Raw genomic sequence first — 20,382 nt, 5'->3', positions numbered from 1 at the left:
CCATGCTCTGCAGCCAACATAGGGAGGTGAGGTGGAGCTGCTTTGCTCCACCTGCCAGAGCTGGGCAGATACAGGGAGATGAGCCACCCCGATGGCACGCAGCTCTGCTTCTCTGGTGGCAAAGGGGAACATATTAAAAAATAAACTCTGAGCATGGACCCAAAGGTTAAATGCTGGCTGCTCCATTTCAGCAGCGCCAGGCAGCATGGAGACAAGGGGAACCCAGCACCAAGGAGGAGTGAGACACATCCCCAGCCCCCCACTCAGCCTGGTGGCATGGGGTGGCCTCATATCTGTCTTGTCTCAGGGTCCTATGGCTTGGCCCTGCTCAAAGGATGTGTGTAAGGGGGTGGCCAACGACAGCTTGGTGGCGGTGGATCAGCTAGACCAACTCTTCATTGTCCAGTGGGATCCCTGCGGAACCAGCAGGACTCACCTAAGATGGAGAGGATGACCACCACAAAGTCAAAGATGTTCCAGCCAATAGTGAAGTAGTAGTAACGCAAGGCGAGCATTTTGAGCACGCATTCTCCGGTGAAGATGACGATGAAGACCAGATTTATCATGTAGAGAACAGATGTTTTGAGTTCGCTTTGATCATCTGTTTCTACCATCATGGTCACCATGTTAAGACAGATCAGGATCATGATGGTTATGTCAAACACTTGCTTGGTAACGAAGTCAAACACCATCCCTTGAAACTTGTTCTGCCGTACGGGCCACGTGGGTGACGATGGAGAACCAGAGGTGAGGTGGGAACATGGGACAGACAGACACAAAACAGAAGACACAGCAGAAAGAGAAGAAGGAATGGTATTTAACAGGATGTGGAAAACCTCAGGGTTGTGGGCAGTACAGGTCTCATGGCCCCAGAAAATCTTCTGGGAGGAGGATACCCAGCACCTTGCAGGATGAAGCCCACCTGGTAACACCACAGCCAGGAGATGTGGGCACAGGGGACAGTTGCTTTCTAATTATATCTGCAGCTAATGCATTGGGGCAAAAGTAAACACATGGACAAGGTCTCACTTGAGAGGGCTATCAAAACCAAACCTGAGTCACAACTGCCTCTGTACTGGCTGGACCAGCGTCCCTTCTAGGAGTGCCGAGAGCCGAACTTTCCCTGAGTCTAACTCCTTTCAAGAGAGGAGTTTGGAGCTGAGCTAGGAGAAACCCCTAATCTCTGCAGAAGGGACACCCCACCCTTGCTAACAGACCCAGGGCTGAAGAGCAGACCCAAAGGGGGCTGCCTGCTGTGGACCTCTTCTGAAGCCCCAGCTCTTAGCAAGGTCCTTCTAAAAAGCAGCAATGGGGAGCCAGGATTTGGCCCCTTGTCCTAGCAAATGGCCTTCCCTAGGCCCTTCTCGTCCACTTGGAGACAGCTGGTCCCAATCACAGTGATTAACCCAACATACCGATGGCCTGGGGATGGGCTTCTGGGGTTTCTTGGAGCCAAGCTTCTTCATGGCATTATAGTATTTCTTCTGCTCTTCTGTCATGAAGATATCTTTGCCTCCAAAGTATAAAGGGAATCACAGCTGTTAGCCTTGGGAATTTGCCTCGTCCTACCAAGCACGGTGGCCCTGGTCCCCTCGCTCCATGACCGTGCTGGTCCCCCCCTCCCCATCCTGGACCAGCACCTCGGGAGGGAACAGTGGCCGCAGGGCCCAGAAAATACTTATCTTTTTCTTCTGCTGGTTGAAGTTGTCAATGATGACGCCGATGAAAAGGTTCAGGGTGAAGAAGGCACCGAAGATGATGAAGATGACGAAGTAGATGTACATGTAGAGGTTGATCTCATACACTGGTTGCTCTTCAATCTGACCAGGAGAGATGGGAAATGTGAGACTATCCTTCTTCAGGAATTGTGTCCCCAAGCCCCCAGACAAGGGGTCACTGTATCCGGACAGAACCATGGGGTGCCTGCTCCAAAACTTTGGCAGGTGCTGTGTGGGTTGAGTGGTCCCCGTGGGAGCTGCCATGGGAAGGGACATCCACATGGCACCGGCTGGGGGATGGATGTGCTGACCCCCCATCCCACCGCGTGGGCTGGGGAATAGGAGAGGATGCCCAGGTGCAGCGATATCACTGAGCAAATTAATTTCTTCACAATAGTTAACTTTCCAGGGGCTCAAGCATAGGCAAGAGGGGAAAGGAACAGTGGTTTAATTTGTGCCACGCCAGCACCTGGGGGTGGCACAGCCTGTCAGCCTCAGAAAACACTCCTCATCTCGAGGGGCATCACTTCATCCATCCTGCTCCACCCTTGGCTGGAGACATCCCATGGTGTCACAACTGCCTTCCCGCATTTGGAGGAAACCTCTTGGCAGGAGGGAGCGGATTTTCTCCCCGGGCAGCTTTGCCCCTGGTGCCCACGGAGGCAGAAGCCCCGGCCATTTTCAGAGGGAGCTGGAAGTGGCTCCTCTGCTGAGCACCGGCAGCTGTGGCTGGGGCAAGGGGAGCAGCTGTGTCTGATGCTAAAAAAGGGAACGAAAACAATACCTTCAGGACGTGGGTGTGCGGGGCTGATGCCCCAGTGGGGCAGGTTTGCTTAATTAGAGAAAGGTAGGAAGTCCCTCCTGCTGCGGTGGCTCATGGCAGTGTGCACGCACACGGGCTGGCATGGGGACACTTTTTGGGATGGATCACAGTGGAAGGTCTCTGCATGAAACTTCAAAACAATTTTTTTTGTTTTTTTGGTAACACATTTAACCCAAAGGTTAATGTTGGCTGCTCTGTTTTAACCCATTTATTGCTCAAGGCAAGCCAGGCACTTTCTCCAGGACAGGATAAGCTCTCCCAGCTGGAGGGGCATGTGGAGGGCATCGTCTCACAGCAGGGTGAAGGATGAGCCCTCTGGGCTGGAGCTGCAGAGGCAGAGCGGGGATTTTGGACCATGAAGCTGAAGCTGAGAGGAGTGGGCTCATCCCCAGTTGCAGCCCGGCTGGGAGCCCAGCGTGGGGGCCAGGCTGCAGCTGGGATGCAGGTGACAATGACACGGGTGGCACAGGGACAGAAGGGGCTGCCCTTTGTGAGGCTGTGCACCTCAGCAGGGGGCACATTTTGGGGGTTTCTCCACCCTTTAGCCCATGTCCTAGCTGAAGCCATGGGTGGGATGCTGGCAGTCCCTGGCACCAATGGGCAGAGTCGGAGGGGATGCTGTGGCTGAGGGGTCCATCCCCAGCCTGCGCCAAGCTGCACCTCAGCCCCGGGACTCTGCTGCCAGTCTGCCGGGGGAACCAGCCCAGTGGGATGAGCGATGCCTGGTGCTGGTTGTGAGACATCCCTGCCCGTCCTCTCACCTCGCGCGAGTCCACGGCAGCGTACATGATGTCCATCCAGCCTTTGAAGGTCGCCTGTGGGAGCAGTGGAGAAGAACAGATTCACTGGGAGGTATCTGGGGCTAGGGGGGGAGGCGGGGGCGGTGGGTGCGTGTTTGGGGTTTAGCTCTGAGCCCGCCTGCTCAGCCCAGAGCTACAGCTTCTCGGTGGGAATGGCAAGGGAGGGACCATGAGTTGAATCCACAAGAAAAATACCCCGATACAAAACCACTGATATTTGCACATGTGCACACGTGTGCACTCGCATGGACCATTCTGGGGCTGAGGTTACCAGTGACCTCCCAAAACACCGCTGCAAACCAGGCTGGGAAAAGCAGCAATTGACTTTTCTCCCCAAACCAAAGCGCGTTTTCCCGACGGCAGAGCCATGCCAGGGCCGGCTGCCTCCCTCCCGCTCCCAAACTGTGCCGGCTCCACGGCCCTGACTTCTGTATCGCTGCTCTGCTACCTGCTGGACCCGACCCTGGTGGGGCAGGGGGCTACTCTGCACCTCCCACAGGCTTTTGCTGCTGATTTGTTAAACAAAAAGCCTCAACATCTTGTTTCCTGAACCTGATGGAACAACAAACCTGAAGAGGAAGCTGAATTTAAAGCTAGTTGATTAGCTTGGGTTATGCTCCGATTCTGCAACTGCCAGTTCCCCTGGATCCGGTAGGAATAACCCCAGCCCACCCACTAATGGAGCCCACACCTAGATTTTTATTATAATTGTGGTGAGCAGTTCCCCTTCTGTTTGCCTGGCTCAGCTGCAAGGGGTTTGGTGGAAGCACGGCTGCGTTCGCCCACCGCCCTGCAGCAGACACATGCGCTCTTTTTTCCAGGCGTCATCTTCCCCATGCAAAACTCTTGCAGCCCACGACTGCAGCACGCCAACCTTTTCACGTGGCGGGGGTGAAAGATAGTGCCTCCCCTCCTCGCTCCTACATCCCGTGCTGGGCAGAGGGCTTCTCCGGGCTTGGTGCTACCCACACTCATCACACCGGTTCCCTGATGACGCTTGCTTTTCCCTCCTGTCTTCTGCCCTTTCCTCCTTGGCTCTGCAGAGTTTTTTGTTTTGGTTTTTTTTTTTTTTTTTTTGGTGTTAAATACCAATTTTGGAGCTAAGAAGCAGCTAAGAGGCCCTGTCTGGGCATCAGGGCAGCATCTCACTTCAGCCCTAACGCTAATCATGATGCCCTGCTATGGCAACATGCATCTTGGAGGGATAGCAGCTGCTTTCGTTACGTACCACCTGCAGCAACGATAGGTATCCCAAGCCCACGTTGTCGAAATTGACCTTGACGTTGACCCATCTGACCTCGTTGGTGTAGAGGAGGGCCATGCAGTCGCTCTTGTTGTTCACCGCGCTGATGTCAAAGAGCTCCCCCGTGGTGGTGTTGACGCATCGGTAGTACTTCCCCGCAAAGAGGTTCACCCCCATGATGCTGAATATCAGCCAGAAGATGAGACAGACCAGCAGGACGTTCATGATGGAGGGGATGGCACCCAGCAAGGCGTTCACCACCACCTGCAGGGGGAGAAAAGACCTTAGAGGACCTGGCTAGGGAACCAGGCTAGTAATCATGCGGACCTTCACGTCCCTGTGCCCCAGCCCCACCAAATGGGCTCAGAGTGGACCAAAGGTGCCTTAGCATCGATCCCACTGATCTGGAGCCCCCTGTAAACCAACTGGGATGGGTCTCTGATGTGGGTGACTGCTGAACAGTGCTACGTTGCATGTCTGTGTCAGAGCCAGCAGCACATGGGGAAGGCACCTACCCTCATGCCTTCAAATCTGGACAGGGCACGCAGCGGTCTCAGAGCCCTCAGTGTCCGCAGGGACTTGATGGCTCCCAGCTCAGAGTATCCCAGCCAGTTTGCTGTCAGGCTGATAATGGAAACCTGGAAAAGCAGCCCGAGGGATTAACAACGTCTCAGATGGAAACACAACTGAACCACATCCCTGCAGCTCCTGCCCTTCCCTCTCTCACCAGCTCTCTTGCAGGCTGGTGGTCATTGTCTTGTCTTGGGACACAGGGACTGGAATCCAGTCTTTGGGTCCCTGGTGACCGGCCAACCTGGAGGATGTCCCTGCCTTTTGAGTATGAGGGTGAAGGTGATGGGGGATGCAGAAGTACGGCACAGGAGGAATGGCCTGCTCTGTCACAGAACATTTGGAAGACCCTATGTCCCTTCATGTCTCTGCTGGGGTCTGGGAGAACAGCATGGGCTTGTTCTTGCCTTAAGTGTAAACCAGAAAGGGTCTGAAAGGGTTTCTGCTACCAGGGGAAGAAATGGCCCCTCCTGTGGAGAACATTATTTTAAACAATGGTCTAACCCCTCGTTCCGTTGTCCTTTAACAATATGGGTTCATTTCCAACAGCCTGCCACAATCCCCTAGTGCTCCCAAATCCCTTGGCTGACTATAGCTCTAGAGGTGCTCATCAGACAACACTCACATCAACGATGAGGAAATCCAGCCAGCACCATGCGTTGGTGAAGTACACCTTGAAGCCATAGGCCACCCACTTGAGCAACATCTCAATGACGAAGATGTATGAGAAGACCTTGTCAGCATACTCCAGGATGGTGCGTATCACCTTTCGTTGCTCAATGTAGATGTCCTCAAAAGCCTGGAAGAGGTGTGGAGCTACGTGACAGTCATTCTTCCATTAGACCCACTGCATGGCTCAGCACAGCCATGTCCACGCCTGTGTTGTCCCCCCTTTCCCAGGGCTTGGGGCAGCTTGGAAAGTTGGGAGCTAACCATGGGTGGCATTTACTGATGCGCCTGATCCAACCTGGGGTCTAACTGTTGTTTGCAGGTTCTTGTTGGCTACGCAGAGTGGTGTTTGTCCCGAAGCAAAGCTTCACTGAAGCAAATGTCCAACTGCACCAAATTCCCACCAGTCTGAGCACAAGGACACCAACCTGCACCTTTGGAAGCCTTGGTAGATTTGCAAATGCTCTTAGGAGTCCGAGTTACTGCTCTGTCTGCGTGGCATGTAAAATATAAGCAATCAGAGGTACAGGCATGGTGGCCAGGTGTTGCACAGCTGTTTTAGCACAGCTTTCGATTCCGGCACTAGCTGCAACCTCAGACATCCCTAAACTGCACTTCAGCGCGTGATACAGACGTGTTGTAAAGTATGTCTGACAACTAGTTCAGTCCCTCTCTTCCTCTTCCTTCTCCTTTTACCTCCAGATTTGCAGAGGCACTGGCCTCCCCGTTAGCTCTGTGTACTTAAAGGTGCAGCTGAGTTACACCCAGTACACAAATAAATACTCCGAGAGGATCAACAGGCTGACAAACAGCTTTCTAACGAGGCTGATTTAAATGGACGCCCAGGTTCTAAGAGGGTGCACTGTCCCTGGGAGCGCTGAACAGCAAAACAATAACCATGAGTTATGTGTAAAGCACCTCCTGACAGTTACTTGTGGCGGCAGAGGAATGAGGAACCGTCCCCTTAAAGCTGAAGAGATGGTGCAGATGGTTCACGGCTGACATTAAGAGCAGGACTGTAGGCGGTTGCATCCTCTTGAGCCCATGGACCACAGCCCCTGATGGATGCTGGGGAGGGTGTTTAGATCCCCTTGCAAGGCTGTACATTGGGCAGACCTGAGCCAAATGAGGTTTTAAATCCAACATCTGCCCACAGCTGTATTATTTTGCACAGGAGACAACCAGGTGATGCCCAGAGCCTCCAGTGCTGCTGCCTGGGCCCTGCCCACATTTCTGGGCTCCCACCAAGCTGGGGAGCTGCTGCAGAGCAAACGGGACAGGGCGAAAAGTGGGACCTACCAGCGCCCCGCTGCTGAGGAGGATCATGAAGACGATGAAGGTCTCAAACCAGTCATGCTCCACAATTCGGAAGCAGGTTTTTCGGATGTTCCACCATAACCTCCCTCTCTCACTGGTGATGTCCACGTAGAGGCAGGGAAATCTCTTTACGCAGCCTGGGGATGGGACAAAGAGCCGTGGGTTACCTCCTGGCCAGGGTGTTCCCACCAATGAGACACTATTCATAGTTTTATCATCATTTTAAGCCTTCCCAGGTGGAGGCTGAAGCAGGATCTTGCTGGGCTTGGGGGTGGACCCATAGGGACCACCTCCATGGTGGTACAGGAGAATTTGGAGTTTGGGCTGAGCTTAGTGAGCCTGGGGGTTGTTACGCTGCAAGAAGGGGTTGGCAATGGCCCTTCCATATCCACCTCCCTCTCTCCACAGGGTCTCCTGCCCTGCTTGGTCCCTCACCCTCGGTGAAGCACTCCTCGGGCTCGTTGCTCTCCTCAGCCTCTTCAGCTACCTCCTCCTCCTCTGGCAGCGGGGGCTTGTAATCCACAGTGCTGCACAAGGACGATGCGTTGTCGCTGGAGAGGGGATTCTGCAAAGGGAGAGGAGGATTCAGGCTTGGCTGCCCTGCAGGAGGGATGCCTCTGGGCTCAGGATGCCTCTGGGCATCCTCCAGCTGCTCCTGCCCCCAGAGAGACTGGGCAGTACTGGGGGAGCCGGTTGGTGGGACCCTGCTTGCTTTGAAGCTGCTCTGACTCCCTCTCCTATGGAAACACAGCCCAGAGTGAAGCTGCTGAATTGTCCAGGGCCACAAACCTTGGAGGACTGTTGGACACCTCAGCTTGCACAAGCTTTGCTTTTCACCCAGGTTCAGAGGAGCAAGAGGTCCCCTGACCCCAACCTTCCTCCCAAGTCCATCTCCTACCCGCTTGTACCATCATCTCAGGCTGATTTTCTCCTCTCCTCCTCCCCCTCCCCTGCATGCCCCCCTGCAAGAAACTCTCTGCCAAACACCCTTTGGTACTATGAGACCTGCAGAAACCTAGGCAGCCACCACAGCACTCCTCTCAAATCCTGCTGGCTCAGCTCGTGCCTAAGGGCTTTTAGGCTGAGGTTCACCCAAGTTCAAAACCTGCATCCCAAATATCTCTCGCCAGCTCTGTCCTGCTCCACAGCTCAGCTTGGCTGGCTTCCCAGACACCACTCAGCAAGGCCCAGAGGGGCTGATAACAAGAGAAAACCTTGGCAAGCCCCTGGGATGATTTTTTTTTTCCTCCATTTTTTTTTCCTTTGGCTTTCTGAGAAGACCTTCTGCAGCACTTGAGGAAAAAGCAGATCCCCAGACCTGCCTGCCCTGCCTGGGAGCAGCTTGCAACCAGATGGGTATCTCCAATGCAGGATGGTGTTGGCTTGTATGGGAAGGAGATAATCCTTCCCCAAGGCTGCTAGGGCTTTCAGTAGTGCAAAAAGGAGCTGCTCCATCCTCCAGCAAGCCAGGGGAGACCCCCTGGGGCTACCTGAGGCACTGCCATCGCCTGGTGCTTCAGGGGCCACGGCCACACCTCTGTGAGAAGCCATGGCTTTGGGGGACCCGTGCAGCCAGGCTCCTGCATCCTGGGGATGAGCAGGACGTTGCCTTGAGGAGCAGGACACGGCAGGAGAGGTGGCACGACCTGTCAGCTGGTGGCTCTGCAGGAGCAGCGGGGCCACCCTCCGTCAGGGCTGGGGCAGGGGGAGGAGGGGCAGGGGGATTAGGAGGCCTCGGCAGGGAGCCAGGCAAGCTGTGACCCCAGGGAAGGACACACTGAAACCATCTGCCTGCAGGACAAGTCTTGCAAAGGCACGAAGTGGGGACAAACCAGCGCAGCCACCCCAGAGGTGGGGAGCGAGGTGCCCAGGAGGCGCTTGGCAGACTCGGGTAACCCAGGAGCTCTGTGTGCTGGTGCTCAGGGCAGGTCCTTTGGGATGGGGACGGGGATAACCCTGTGGTCCCACTGCATGGTCCCTCAAACCCCCTCCCTGAGAGCTCCCGCGCCCCTCCCTGCCCCATGCCTGCACCCAGCAGGTTCACGGGGCAAATTCCATCACATGCGCCTCCAGCCTGGCTGGGTGTTCCCACCCAAACCCAGGGCTTCCCCTGCCCTTGCTGGTGCTGAGCACTGCCATTCAGGTGCTGCGCACCCAGACTCACCCTGCCACCCCCATCATTCACAGCGCTTGACAATACTCCTGTGACGCACCATACCCCAGAGCATCTCAGGAGACATCCCCCTGCCCAGCAGGGTGGGAATTCGAGGCAAAAAGCCCCCCAGGAAAGCCCTGAACCACAGCACCAACGCTGCGCAGCCACACACCCACACCGCTGTTCCTGTCACCTCCTCGCTGCTCTGCGGTGCAGAAGATAAATCTACAGGATGCAGAAATTACTCAAGGGGGGCAGCCGCTTTGCTGCCGTCATCCTGCCACTATCATTTCACCATGAAAAATATCTTTGCCTCAGAAAGGAGCCGCTCTGGAAGGGGGAGAGCATTTATCAGCATTTTCTGAGCAGCCCACCCAGAGAACCCCCCCCAGTCCGCAGCCGTCAGGGTGCCCGTGTCATGGGTGCGAGGCGGTGTGCCGGGCTTTGGCTCCATCTGGAGCTAATCCACGGCATACGAGCACACCCAGCTAGGAGCAATCCTTCCCGAGAACCAGCTCAGGGCTCCCACCAATTAACACCTGATTTCTAATTATCATTTCACATGCTGACTGCCAGCCTGTCGCTCACCCTGCCTGTTCGGGCAAGGGCTGGGTTGTTCACGCACACCCCTGGCTTGCACCTTGGTCAGTGTTTGACTGAAAGTCGCCACCAAAACCAGTAGCGACGATGGGGTGGACTGGCATTTAGTGGTTGAAAAATGCTGTTTTCCCCCTGCGTATGCTGAGCAGCCAGGGGTGGCTCTCAAAATACAACAGGGCAGTGGGGCGGGTGCTGCTAGATGTCAGCTGGACACAGTCCCCAAAACCCTGAGCCACACTGGGACATGTCCAATAGCTGCACACCGAGGTTTTCCCCCAGCTGCCGGGAAATATATCACAGTGGTGGGAAACTGAGGTCCGGGGGGACCCCACAGACCAGACTGGATGTGTCCCGCTGCAGCGGCCAGGCTGCCGTTAGCATCACCTCTGTGCAGCGCAACTGCACAGCCAGTGTGCTATGGCATGGCCTGGGGGTACCGGAGGTTAGGGCTACGGGACTGGATTTGTAGCAGGAAAAATTGCAGGAAAAACGCCAGGCACTCAGCACCACTTGTGATTGCGCCTAAGCTGCACCACACACTGCCTGCTGCCCCAGCACACCGCCCGAGTGGGGCTAGCTGGGACAGAGCTGCCCAGAGGCTCCTCAGCTCCTGGGCAGAGGGGCCACCGACAGTCGTGATAAACCCCCGGGTCAGAACTGTTACGCTATTCCTCAGACTGATGCAGTTGCTCCCCTCCACCGCAGCATCCCCACTGCCCCGCGTTCCCCCAGGACCTCAGCACGACCCCGTTGCCAGCAGTGGTTTCCCACCAGACTACCACCCTCCTTTCTCTGTCCGCTCAGGGTCTTTCCGAGTAGTTTTTCTTGCATCTCCCTGCCATCCTCCCAGAGCACCAAGGTGATCAGCGTCCCACGAGTGCTGACCGTCCTCTCTGGGCCGCGACGCAGCGATGCCGACATCAGCTGTCTCGCCAGCTTTGGATCCAAAATTCAGCACTCCACTTTCACTTGTGCTAAGCTCCTCCATCTGGTTTCATACCCTTCCCAACGATGCTTTTCTGAGGCATTAGCAGTGGATCTAATGTTAGTGCTATCAGCAGATTTCCTGGCATCAAATTCCTCTTGCAAAACTTTAACCCCAAACTGAGCGCTTCAACCCTTGCGCCGAGCCTGTGGTGCAGTGGGTCCCTCTGGTATTAGCCATAACCCCACAGTCCAGCCCAAAATGGGCCAAACCCTGCTGGGACACCCCCATCCCCCACCAGCTTATACTGGGAAATGCCAGGTTGAAACCCTCCAAGTTTGGCCGGTACCACACATTGTGGAAAAGCTAAAAGTAATCCAAATCATCAAAAGCATCGTTCTTTGGGCAGCACAACAAGAATGGGTCAGTCCTGGGTTTTGGGTTGAAATCCTTCCACCCACTTTTCTTACCTTGGTGTCTTCGGTGTCAGACTGGGTGCTGGTCTCCTCGTAGAGGTCAGACTCCTCCGAGGCGATGGGGACTTGCACTGTCAGGTTGGGGTTGTTAATGAAATTCATGTGGTCCAGTTCATCCATGAAAAAATGCTCTTTGCCAGTGACTCCGTCCAGGTACTCCGACTTGGGCTCCTGGCCAGTGTCCACGTGGTTTAGCACAGAGTTGTCCCTCTTATTGGGCTCTTGCTCTTCCTCCGGGGCCACCTTTTTCCCCTTCCACAGCCTGTGGAGCAGCGTGATGACAGAGGTCTTTACAAAGTCGATCCCGTTGGTGATCCTGCCAATAGCGATCTGCAAATTGTTCATCTCTCCGTCGTCGTCAGACGCCGCCAGGCTGTCGGCGCTGAAGGAGCTCAGCAGCAAAGCCAAGAACAGGTTCAGCACCTGGAGGGGACAAAAGCAAATACCAGCACCGACATCCAGCACCAACACCATCCCCGCAGGCTGGAGTGGCAGGGACTGGTCATGGCTGTGAAGAAGACCCCTTCATTGAGCGTGTCATGGGATTCTGTCCTCCTGTCAGCCAGCTCTGGGGACTGCAGAGATGCCAGCCCTATCTCCTGGAGGGCATGGACATGGTGCTCTCATGCCTCCCTGGGCTCCGATGCCCTCAGTGTCACCCCCAGCTGCCTGGGTCCTGCTGATCCATGTGCAAGTGATACCAGCCATTACTTCAGCCCCTCTCAAACCACCTCCCCTGTGGGTCCACCAGCGTGTCCCCCGCTTCACTCTCTTGGAGCTCTTGGCCTGGCTGAGCATCCCACAGGGATGCAACTCGGCTCTCCCTTTTCTTCCCAGGGAAAAACATCCTACTTATTGCCCTCCTGGCTGTAGCTTTTCCTCTCCTTTTTGCTAGTTCTGGTAGCCCAGACACCCAGCAAGCTCCTGAAGGTCCCCAATGCCCCAGAGCCACGTATAAGCCTGAGCCACACCTGCACCCTCATCCCTCTCTAGCAGAGACTGCTCTGCTCCACAGAAGGGGGTATTTCATCTCAGCACAAGTCAGCCCATGGGGTACAAATGCTCTATCTAGCTCCAAGCACCGGTTCTCCCCTGCTTCCCCTAGATCTCTACTGCTTCACCATGCCCAAAATGTGTCTGGACCCCACCACAGCCTGGCCTGGCAGGGCTGGACTCGCTGCATGCCAGAAACCTGGAGTAGCTCATGAGGAGCAGGATGGGCTCTGCGCGGGGTACGGGAGCCCTGGCAGCACCCAGACATGTGCTTGCTGCACGGGGCGGCCGATGGGCCGAGCCCACAGCTGTTGATGTTTGTGCCTTTTTGTGCCAGCACTATCTGAGAAGGGAATTAGCTGCTATTCAAGGTCACTGCTGTTTTCACATGGCTCATACCATATGACTTAAATCGCATCTTTAAATAAATCCCTACTATCCCACCAGTTTAATGCTTACGTTAAGTACCAATTACAGCTAATAGGTGCTGTTGGCTCTGACTTTTTTGGATGGGAGTCCATTAGCCTGTCACCCGACGGACTTCCTCCCTTTTCCCTTAATAACCCCAAAGGAAGTGCTCTGAGTGTCATTAACAGCAAAGGACGCCCAGCCGTCGCCTGACTGCTCTGCAGGGGAAGCGGGGAGAAACACACACCTCCTGCAGCCGGGATGCTTGGGAGGCTGTGTGGGACAGGCTCCAGGATTCAGAAATACCTGAGACGTGGCCAGGAGAGCCTGGCAGAGAGGACGAAGGGGGCAGAGATGGCTCTGGAGGTGGTCGTGTGCCACGTTTCTCTACTTAGCTTTAAATGAACCCTGTGCCACAGCACAGAGCACAGCAGGAGCTGCAAAGCGTGCCCTGAAAGTTGGGGTGCCATCTCCGGGAGGGCTACACCTCCAGGAAAGCTGCCTCTGACCCCACCAGCTGAAAATCGTGCTGCCCCCATGTCTTCTCCAGGAGTCTCCTGGAGGGGTGGATGGGCTGTCCTACTCCAAAAACTGGCTCCAGAAGAGAAAAAGTTTCCAGAGCCCATTTTGGGGAGAGCCTCAGCTGCCATTCCAGTCTCTAAGCCCCTGCACTCCCTGCAGACTGTTCTGGAGATGCTCCCGCTGCTTCTGGCTGATTTTCAGCCTGGTTCAGCATCGCAATTCAAATGAACAGGTTGTCCCCCAAAAGGCAGCCTCCTTTCGAAAGGCTGTTGCCGCCTGCCTGCTGGGTGATGGGCAACCTGGGTGAACATCTCGAGGCAATGCATGCACTGTGCCTGCCCTGCACAGCCCCCAGGACACCCCAGGGTGAGCTCTGCAGCCAGCATGGCTCTCCATACTGCTATGGGAGCTAGTTCACAGCCCCCCAAAACCTGGTATGAGCCAGCGAACCCAAGCAGCACCCAAATCCCAACTCGCTGCCCTCGAAGCGGGATGCTCCCAGCTGCCCTGCCCCTGACCCGAGCCATGGGGTGGTCTGGGTTTCTCCCCGGGGGCTGCTTTCCCCCCTCTGGAGGGCTGTGCCAGCCTGGGGCTGGAGCAGGCATGGTGGTGGGGAGGTGTCAGCAGCTCCCCGGGTAGATAGTTTTTCAAAGTAAATTCCAAAGGGCTTACACAACCCCGGCAAGTAATAGGAGCGATTCTGCAAGCTGCCGCACTTCCCTCCCCTGCCTTGCTCCTTAAGAAGGGAGAGCAGGGCCCATGCTGGCTGGAAAACAAGCTTCAAAGCCGCCAGCAAGAGGGTTACCAAGTTTAGAAAGGATTTCATGCTCGCTTGGAACTTGCAAACCCGCAGCGCAGGCAGCAAGCAGCTTGGGTTAGTGGGGAGGGCAACGGGCAGCGATGGAGGGTGATGGTGACCAGGACCTGGGGGAAGGACCCCCTCTGCTGCAGAGGGGTCGTGCATTGCCAGGATGCCACCTGCACCACCATGAGGATTGGGGATGCTGGGGATCTGCAAAAGCCTTCCCGGGGGGGGTGGGATCCGCTCCCAAAAGCAGCCAGGAGCAAACTGTCAGCCCTGGGGTGAGCTGAATGTAACCCTGCCTCCATCCCCCATTGCAGGACAGTGGGCAATAGGGGAGGAAAGCCTGAAACGCCATATGGAGAAGAAAGGGCCGCTTAAAGATGAGCTCTCTCTTGTCCCAGAGTTGCTCCTGCATCTGCCTAAAGCCTGTCGTTAAGTTCTCCATGCCTTGGTGCCCCCTTCTATTCCTCATCTCATTTCAGCTGAAGGTCCCTCAGAAACTGCTTCTTTCCCTGCTTTACATGGAACTGAGCACACAGCGCATCCCACCGGGCCTGCAGGAGGGAGGTCGAGCCCTTTGCCCGCGCTCCTGCACAGCTCCAACACAACCATGCCTGCAGGCGTAGCCCTGTAGATGGGCTGAGCTGGACAATGTTGGCCAGAGAGCGAGGGGCAGAGGCGTCCCCGCCCCACAATACCCTCTGTCCTTGCCCCCCCACCTTTCCCTGAAGGACCACCCCAGCTCCGAGACTAACCACGAGGTTCCCGATGACCATGACCATCATGAAGACGATAAGGCACATGGTCTGGCCAGCCACCTCCATGCAGTCCCACATGGTCTCGATCCACTCCCCGCAGAGGATGCGGAAGACGATGAGGAAGGAGTGGAAGAAATCGTTCATGTGCCAGCGGGGCAGCGTGCAGTCGATGGAGATCTTGCACACACACTCTATGTAGCTCTTCCCAAAGAGCTGCATCCCCACCACGGCGAAGATGAAGACGATGATGGCCAGCACCAGCGTGAGGTTCCCCAGGGCACCCACTGAGTTGCCGATGATCTTGATGAGCATGTTGAGGGTGGGCCAGGACTTGGCAAGCTTGAAAACCCTCAGCTATGAGGAACAAGGAGACAAGGCATTGATTTGCCTGGGGCTTCCATTGCCACAAAGTGTCAGCAAGGCTGCGAAGCTGGGCTTAGACTTTCGTGTGGCAGTTTGATTTAGGCAAGAGGGATTAAACACCCAACTGCTTTGCAAAGAGCACAGACTTTCTTAAATCTTTAGCTCGACTGTCAACGTTATCTTTAACAGGGGACAAGTTGGTGACTGCCATAAAGGAGGCTGAACGAGCCATTTCTCCACCCTGGTGGCAATTGCATCCAAGACCCCCAGGCACACCTCGTCCCCGCGGCACATACCAAGCGGAAGGAGCGGAGCACAGAGAGCCCTTGCACGTTGGCCAAGCCCAGCTCCACCAGGCTCAGGGTGACGATGATGCTGTCGAAGATGTTCCAGCCCTGCTGGAAATACTCGTAGGGGTCCAGAGCAATGAGCTTCAGGACCATCTCCGCCGTGAAGATCCCTGTAAAGACCTGTGGGAAACAGCACCCTGTCACTTTGCTTGCAAGACAGTGCTGAGCTTTGCTGTGGGGTGGGTGGCACCTTTTTTGGTGTATTCCCAAAGTATTTAATTCCATTAGGTGCAGTCCTAGTTGGGAACAAGCTCCCCAGCTGCCGCCCAGTGTGGCTTGTGAAGCCAGGCTGGGAGTACTGGTGACTGACTGCCTCTGGAGAGACACGAAAGTGCCATGTTGGCAGGTGGAAATTAAAAATAAAAGTTTCATTGGCAAAGGGACCCCCTTTGAACGACTGCTGAATCACAGAGATTCCCAGCACTGGGAACTGGGCTGCTACTGGGATTCCCCTGCCCCTCCCAGAGCCCTGCGAAAGCTGATCCAGCTTTTACACGTGATTCTTTTCCTGGGACTACAGCGGCGCTGTGCATTATCGCGTTGCTCCGGAGCGGGATCAGCAATGTGACAATTAGCATCCTCGATGCAATTTCATGACACGGCATGTGCAGAGGGGGCCCAGTGACAAATTTTGCCCTGGATGTGGATCGCGTTGGGATGCACAGGTCCGTGGGAGGGGGGGCTGCAGGGAGAGTTCTCCACCGGCATCCCAGGGAATGTTCCCTGACATGCCCCTTTGCACGCCAGCCCACAAATGTCCCCTTTTCTGCTCCTGCCAGCTGATCCCTGCTCTTTTCCTTCACAGCCTAACCATTTTCTGCCTGCAGCGAGACAGGCAGCAGGCACCGCAGCTTTCATCTCAGGCACAGACACGCGATGTGGTGATGGGGGGGGGGGGCTGTGGCTCAGTGAGAGCTGCTTCTCCTGCTCCCATCCCTACCTGGCCCTTCCCCAGCAAATCACCCCCATCCCCACCCAGCACGGGGGTCTACACGCAGCCAGAAACCGCTGCTGGCCCAAAGGAAAAGCTGGGGCTGTCTTTGCAGCGTGATCACGCTTTGAGCAACAGCCGATTAATCCCCTTGTATTTCCTGAATGAAACCAGAGACAAAGCAGCTATGTGCTCAGCGTCATCCTGCCCGCCCGGCGCTCGGGCACCGGCGTGTGTCACTCCAGTGCCTGTGCTCAGAGAGGCCCCAGCAGGTGCTGGAGCAGGACAAGGTGGCAGGAGAGGAGATGACAAGCTCTCCCATCCCTTAGCTGTGTTTCCCAGAGCTACTGGAGCCTCCTGGACTCGCCCCACCGGCAGATTGCATCCAGCTGAAAGCCATTTATCCCAAGCTCCAGCAGGAGCAGCCACAGCTGGTTGTTCAATATGCCTATTAATCAGAATAGCCCAGATTTGCAGGAATTTCACCCAGAAAAGTCCTGGTGTGTTTTTTTTTTTTGTTTTTTTTAACATTGCTGTTCCTGCTCAGTGGGAGGTGTTTGCTCCCAGAATCTGAAACGGCCCCTGCTCTGCCACATGCCCCCCCGGCATCGTGAGGACACTGGTGCCAGCCAGGGCTGGCAGCAGCTGGTGCCTGACCCTGGGCTGCAACGAAGGAGGTGGCTCAGGGCAGCTCTGCCAGGCCATGGCCACGTTGGCATCGCCGACATGCACCAAGCAAGACAGAAGGTGCAGCAGAAGGGGAGCAGGGGATGACGGATCCCACCCCCATATCACTTCCCTTGACCTGAGTCATCCTGAAGTCCAACCCAGCACAGGAACGCTGCGATCGGACCCCTGCCGCACTTTCTCAGCAGCTGGGATGTGTTTCCTGGCATGCATGCATGCTGTTCAGGTGACACAGCGGTAGCAGGGACGGCGTGGCTGCTGTGCCATCAAACAGGGAAGAGCAGGATGCTCGTAGCTGCCTACCAGGTTGCCCACGGACAGCACATTCTCAAACTCCTCCGTCATGGGGTAATGCTCCATGGCCATGAAAACTGTGTTGAGTACAATGCAGATGGTGATGCCCAGGTCCACGAAGGGGTCCATCACCACCAGCTTGACAAACTCCTTGAGCTTTATCCACAGAGGACAGCAGTTCCAGACCAGGAATGTGTGGGCAAATTTGTACCACCAAGATGGGCACTTCTGGTGAGCTTCCTCCAGCTCTGAGGGCAGGAGAGAAAAATGACATCAGTGTAGACTTGCCCCCCTCCCCCCTCCCTGCCCCAGGGGAGGACAGCATAAATGCTAACCCACTAGAAGAGATCTCTCCTGAGGTCCTGAACCAGTCCTAGATCACCTACGAGTTAAATACGGGGGCTGAAAGGAGGAGCCCTCCCATGCCCTGGCACAGTGAGGTTGCAGACCTTACCTACCAAACCAGAGAGGGATGGAAAGGCAGATCAGTCGGGGAACTGTAGGTCCAATCCTACCCTCAGCACCTGGGCAGGATTTGAGGTGTCCCTGCCACGCTGAGATTGCCGGGACATCCCAGAGAGCTGCTCTGGGGTGGCCAGAGGCTTTGGTGCCCATTCTCAGGGAGGATGGGGCTCAGAAGCCTGTTATCACTGAGGCCCCGGTACTTTTTGCTGAAGCTGAGACAGTAGCTCTTGGGAAGCCACCCAACAGCTCTCAGTTGACTCTGGAAACTTGTAATCAATCGCAATCCCATTCACCTGCATGAGATATTGTATTATCTCCTCCAGGCATCATCCTAGTGAGCCGAAATGAAAAGCCTTGTTGGAGCAACACCTCCTATGGAGACCCCAGGTCCAGAGTCACCCCTTGCTTAGGGCTGGAGATCCGGGACAGCTGCTGTCACTGGGTTGCACCGAGCACCCCAAGTCCACCAACGCGCAACGGTTGGGTGAAACCAGCTGGCTGCACATGCACGCCTGGGCTGGGGAGGGACGTACCTTCCACGGCGTTGGAGAGGACACTGATGGTGCTCCCCACCCTCTTCTCAAGGCCTGGCCCATCTGAGTTGCCTACAGCGAGGTGGTTGTGGTCTGATTTCTCTGGCTCATTGGCTGGGTTGAACTAGAAGGAGAGGAGGCCACAGGGGGTGAATGCAGAGCGCTGCAGGCTGTGTCATGCACTTAAAGATAGAGCAGGCAGGAAAAAGGGCAGGGTCTGGGGAGACCTTGGGGTGCAGCACAGGAGCTGGGCTGCAGAAAGGCTCGTCAGATCCGACCCACAACAAGCTGGGCATGAGCCTGTCCCCCCCCCCCCCCCGGTTTATCAGGTGGGAACCCTCAAGGGATGGCAGAGACCATCGGGCACGTACATCAATCACCGTAGCAGACCGCTGCAGCACAACCTTGGGGATCACTTGCCCGTTGCAGTCCTTTGGCTTGTCCTGGTCACTGTTCAGGTCGGAGTCGCGCTCCTTCTCAGCCATGCTGCTGCGCAGGGAACCGCTGCTGGACCCTCGCTCCTGCAACTGCAGCAACCCACATCCCCATCACCCCTGTGCCCGCCGCCGTCGGAGCTTCCCGCGATGGCTGTGGGGCACCAGGTGAAGGAGGGGGATGGATCAAGCCCCAGGAGTGTCCTGGGCAGGACTCGTGACTCCAAAGTCGGCTGCTGCAGGACCTGGGCAGCAAACTCAGATCCTCACAAGCAGCGATGAGGGGTAACAATTTGCAGTAGCTAAACAGAAGTTGCAAACCTTCCCTTTTCGCTTGCACGCCCCACTGTACTAAGCTCTTCACACAGCGGTATTAAATCCGTTCAGATGGGATCAGGGTGAATAATTCATAGGGACAAAATTACGCAAAACTTCTAATTTCTGTCTTGCAGGAAACTTTAATCTTTGAAACATGCTTTCATCCCAAATGGGAGAGAAGCAAAATCTTCAAGGCTTTTGCTGAAACATGCTGTCCAAGATTTTTGGACTTGTACTGATTTTGTGAATGTTTGCGTCAAAGTTTAATTTTTTTTTCCCCCAAATGTTTCATTAGGTGTTCATTTGCATATACAATAATTTCGTTTTTTCTTTTTTTCCTTTCTTTTTTCTTTCTGACAGTGGTATTAATATTTGAATTTTACTACACTCTCTGGTAGCACTTAGGATGCCACAGCAGAGTGAGAACCTCTCTGTTCCCACTGCACATGGCTGAGCTGCTGCGTGGCTTCCACGCTCAAGTCACTGGATATTAAATGGATCTGAGCCCCCGTTTCTTGTAGGCACTTTACCCTCACTCTCAGCCCTATTCCCTCTGCCTTCTCCATTTCTCTAGGTTGCTGCCACCCCTTTTCTCCCCCGATTCCTAAGGTCCCTCATTTTGGTCTCCACACTTTCCACCAACCATCTTCTCTTGCTCCTCTTGATGCTTCTTCAGCTGCTCCATGAGCTGCTGAAATTCCTCTTCCTTCTGCTGCTCCTCCAGCAACGTGGCGTCATTTTGTTCTGCATAAGCCATGGCCACTACTGCGAGGATGAGGTTGATGAGGTAGAAGGAACCAAGAAATATAACCACCACAAAGAAGATCATGTACGTTTTCCCTGCTGCACGCAGCGTCTGTGGAGAGAGGAGGCACGGGACGTCACCACATCGGTTTGGCGATGTTTCCAGGGAAAGGTCTCGCACTAGGGCACCCTCCCTTTGGTGGTGGGATAGGATATTTTGCTCCTATCTTCCCCAAGGGCTGGTGGTGGCCCAGCTGACCTTCCTGCAGTCCATGGCACTGGGTTAGGGCTTGCGTGAAGCAGCCAGAAGTCTCGGCCAACCCAGCCACGCTGCTCTGTGTATCTGGCAGCCCAAGGACTGCAAGCATGAGTGGAGGTGGGACCAATATTTCACCAGAGACTCACTTTGCTGTGACCCAGCTTCCCAGGTCTTACCCCTGGGCCAAGAGTGGTCCTTTTCCAACTCCAGATCTGGGCATAT

At 55.4% G+C, this 20,382-nt stretch overlaps 1 protein-coding gene across 4 annotated transcripts in view; it reads right to left on the bottom strand.

Moving 5' to 3' along the window:
* SCN4A (sodium voltage-gated channel alpha subunit 4) overlaps positions 1 to 20,382 on the bottom strand; it is a 39,813-nt gene that overhangs the window by 3,029 nt on the left and 16,402 nt on the right. For 2 of the 4 annotated variants that reach the window (XM_040617164.1, XM_040617165.1), the window contains exons 10-25: positions 19,801 to 20,013; positions 18,777 to 18,932; positions 18,406 to 18,529; positions 17,417 to 17,655; positions 15,442 to 15,615; positions 14,780 to 15,136; positions 11,282 to 11,719; positions 7,576 to 7,705; positions 7,123 to 7,277; positions 5,780 to 5,953; positions 5,100 to 5,222; positions 4,570 to 4,848; positions 3,303 to 3,356; positions 1,683 to 1,820; positions 1,416 to 1,520; positions 437 to 707 (exon numbers count right to left, since the gene is read on the bottom strand). In XM_040617164.1, the coding sequence (XP_040473098.1) occupies positions 437 to 707; positions 1,416 to 1,520; positions 1,683 to 1,820; positions 3,303 to 3,356; positions 4,570 to 4,848; positions 5,100 to 5,222; positions 5,780 to 5,953; positions 7,123 to 7,277; positions 7,576 to 7,705; positions 11,282 to 11,719; positions 14,780 to 15,136; positions 15,442 to 15,615; positions 17,417 to 17,655; positions 18,406 to 18,529; positions 18,777 to 18,932; positions 19,801 to 20,013 (3,130 nt within the window). The remainder of the gene's footprint in view (positions 1 to 436; positions 708 to 1,415; positions 1,521 to 1,682; positions 1,821 to 3,302; positions 3,357 to 4,569; positions 4,849 to 5,099; positions 5,223 to 5,779; positions 5,954 to 7,122; positions 7,278 to 7,575; positions 7,706 to 11,281; positions 11,720 to 14,779; positions 15,137 to 15,441; positions 15,616 to 17,416; positions 17,656 to 18,405; positions 18,530 to 18,776; positions 18,933 to 19,800; positions 20,014 to 20,382) is intronic. The other 2 variants (XM_040617167.1, XM_040617166.1) reach the window with 2 other exon arrangements.

Source organism: Falco naumanni, chromosome 18 (assembly GCF_017639655.2).
Source record: "Falco naumanni isolate bFalNau1 chromosome 18, bFalNau1.pat, whole genome shotgun sequence".
Classification (NCBI taxonomy): domain Eukaryota; kingdom Metazoa; phylum Chordata; class Aves; order Falconiformes; family Falconidae; genus Falco; species Falco naumanni.
Note: the sequence above shows the minus strand (reverse complement) of the source record. Positions and strands in the feature narration are given on the sequence as shown.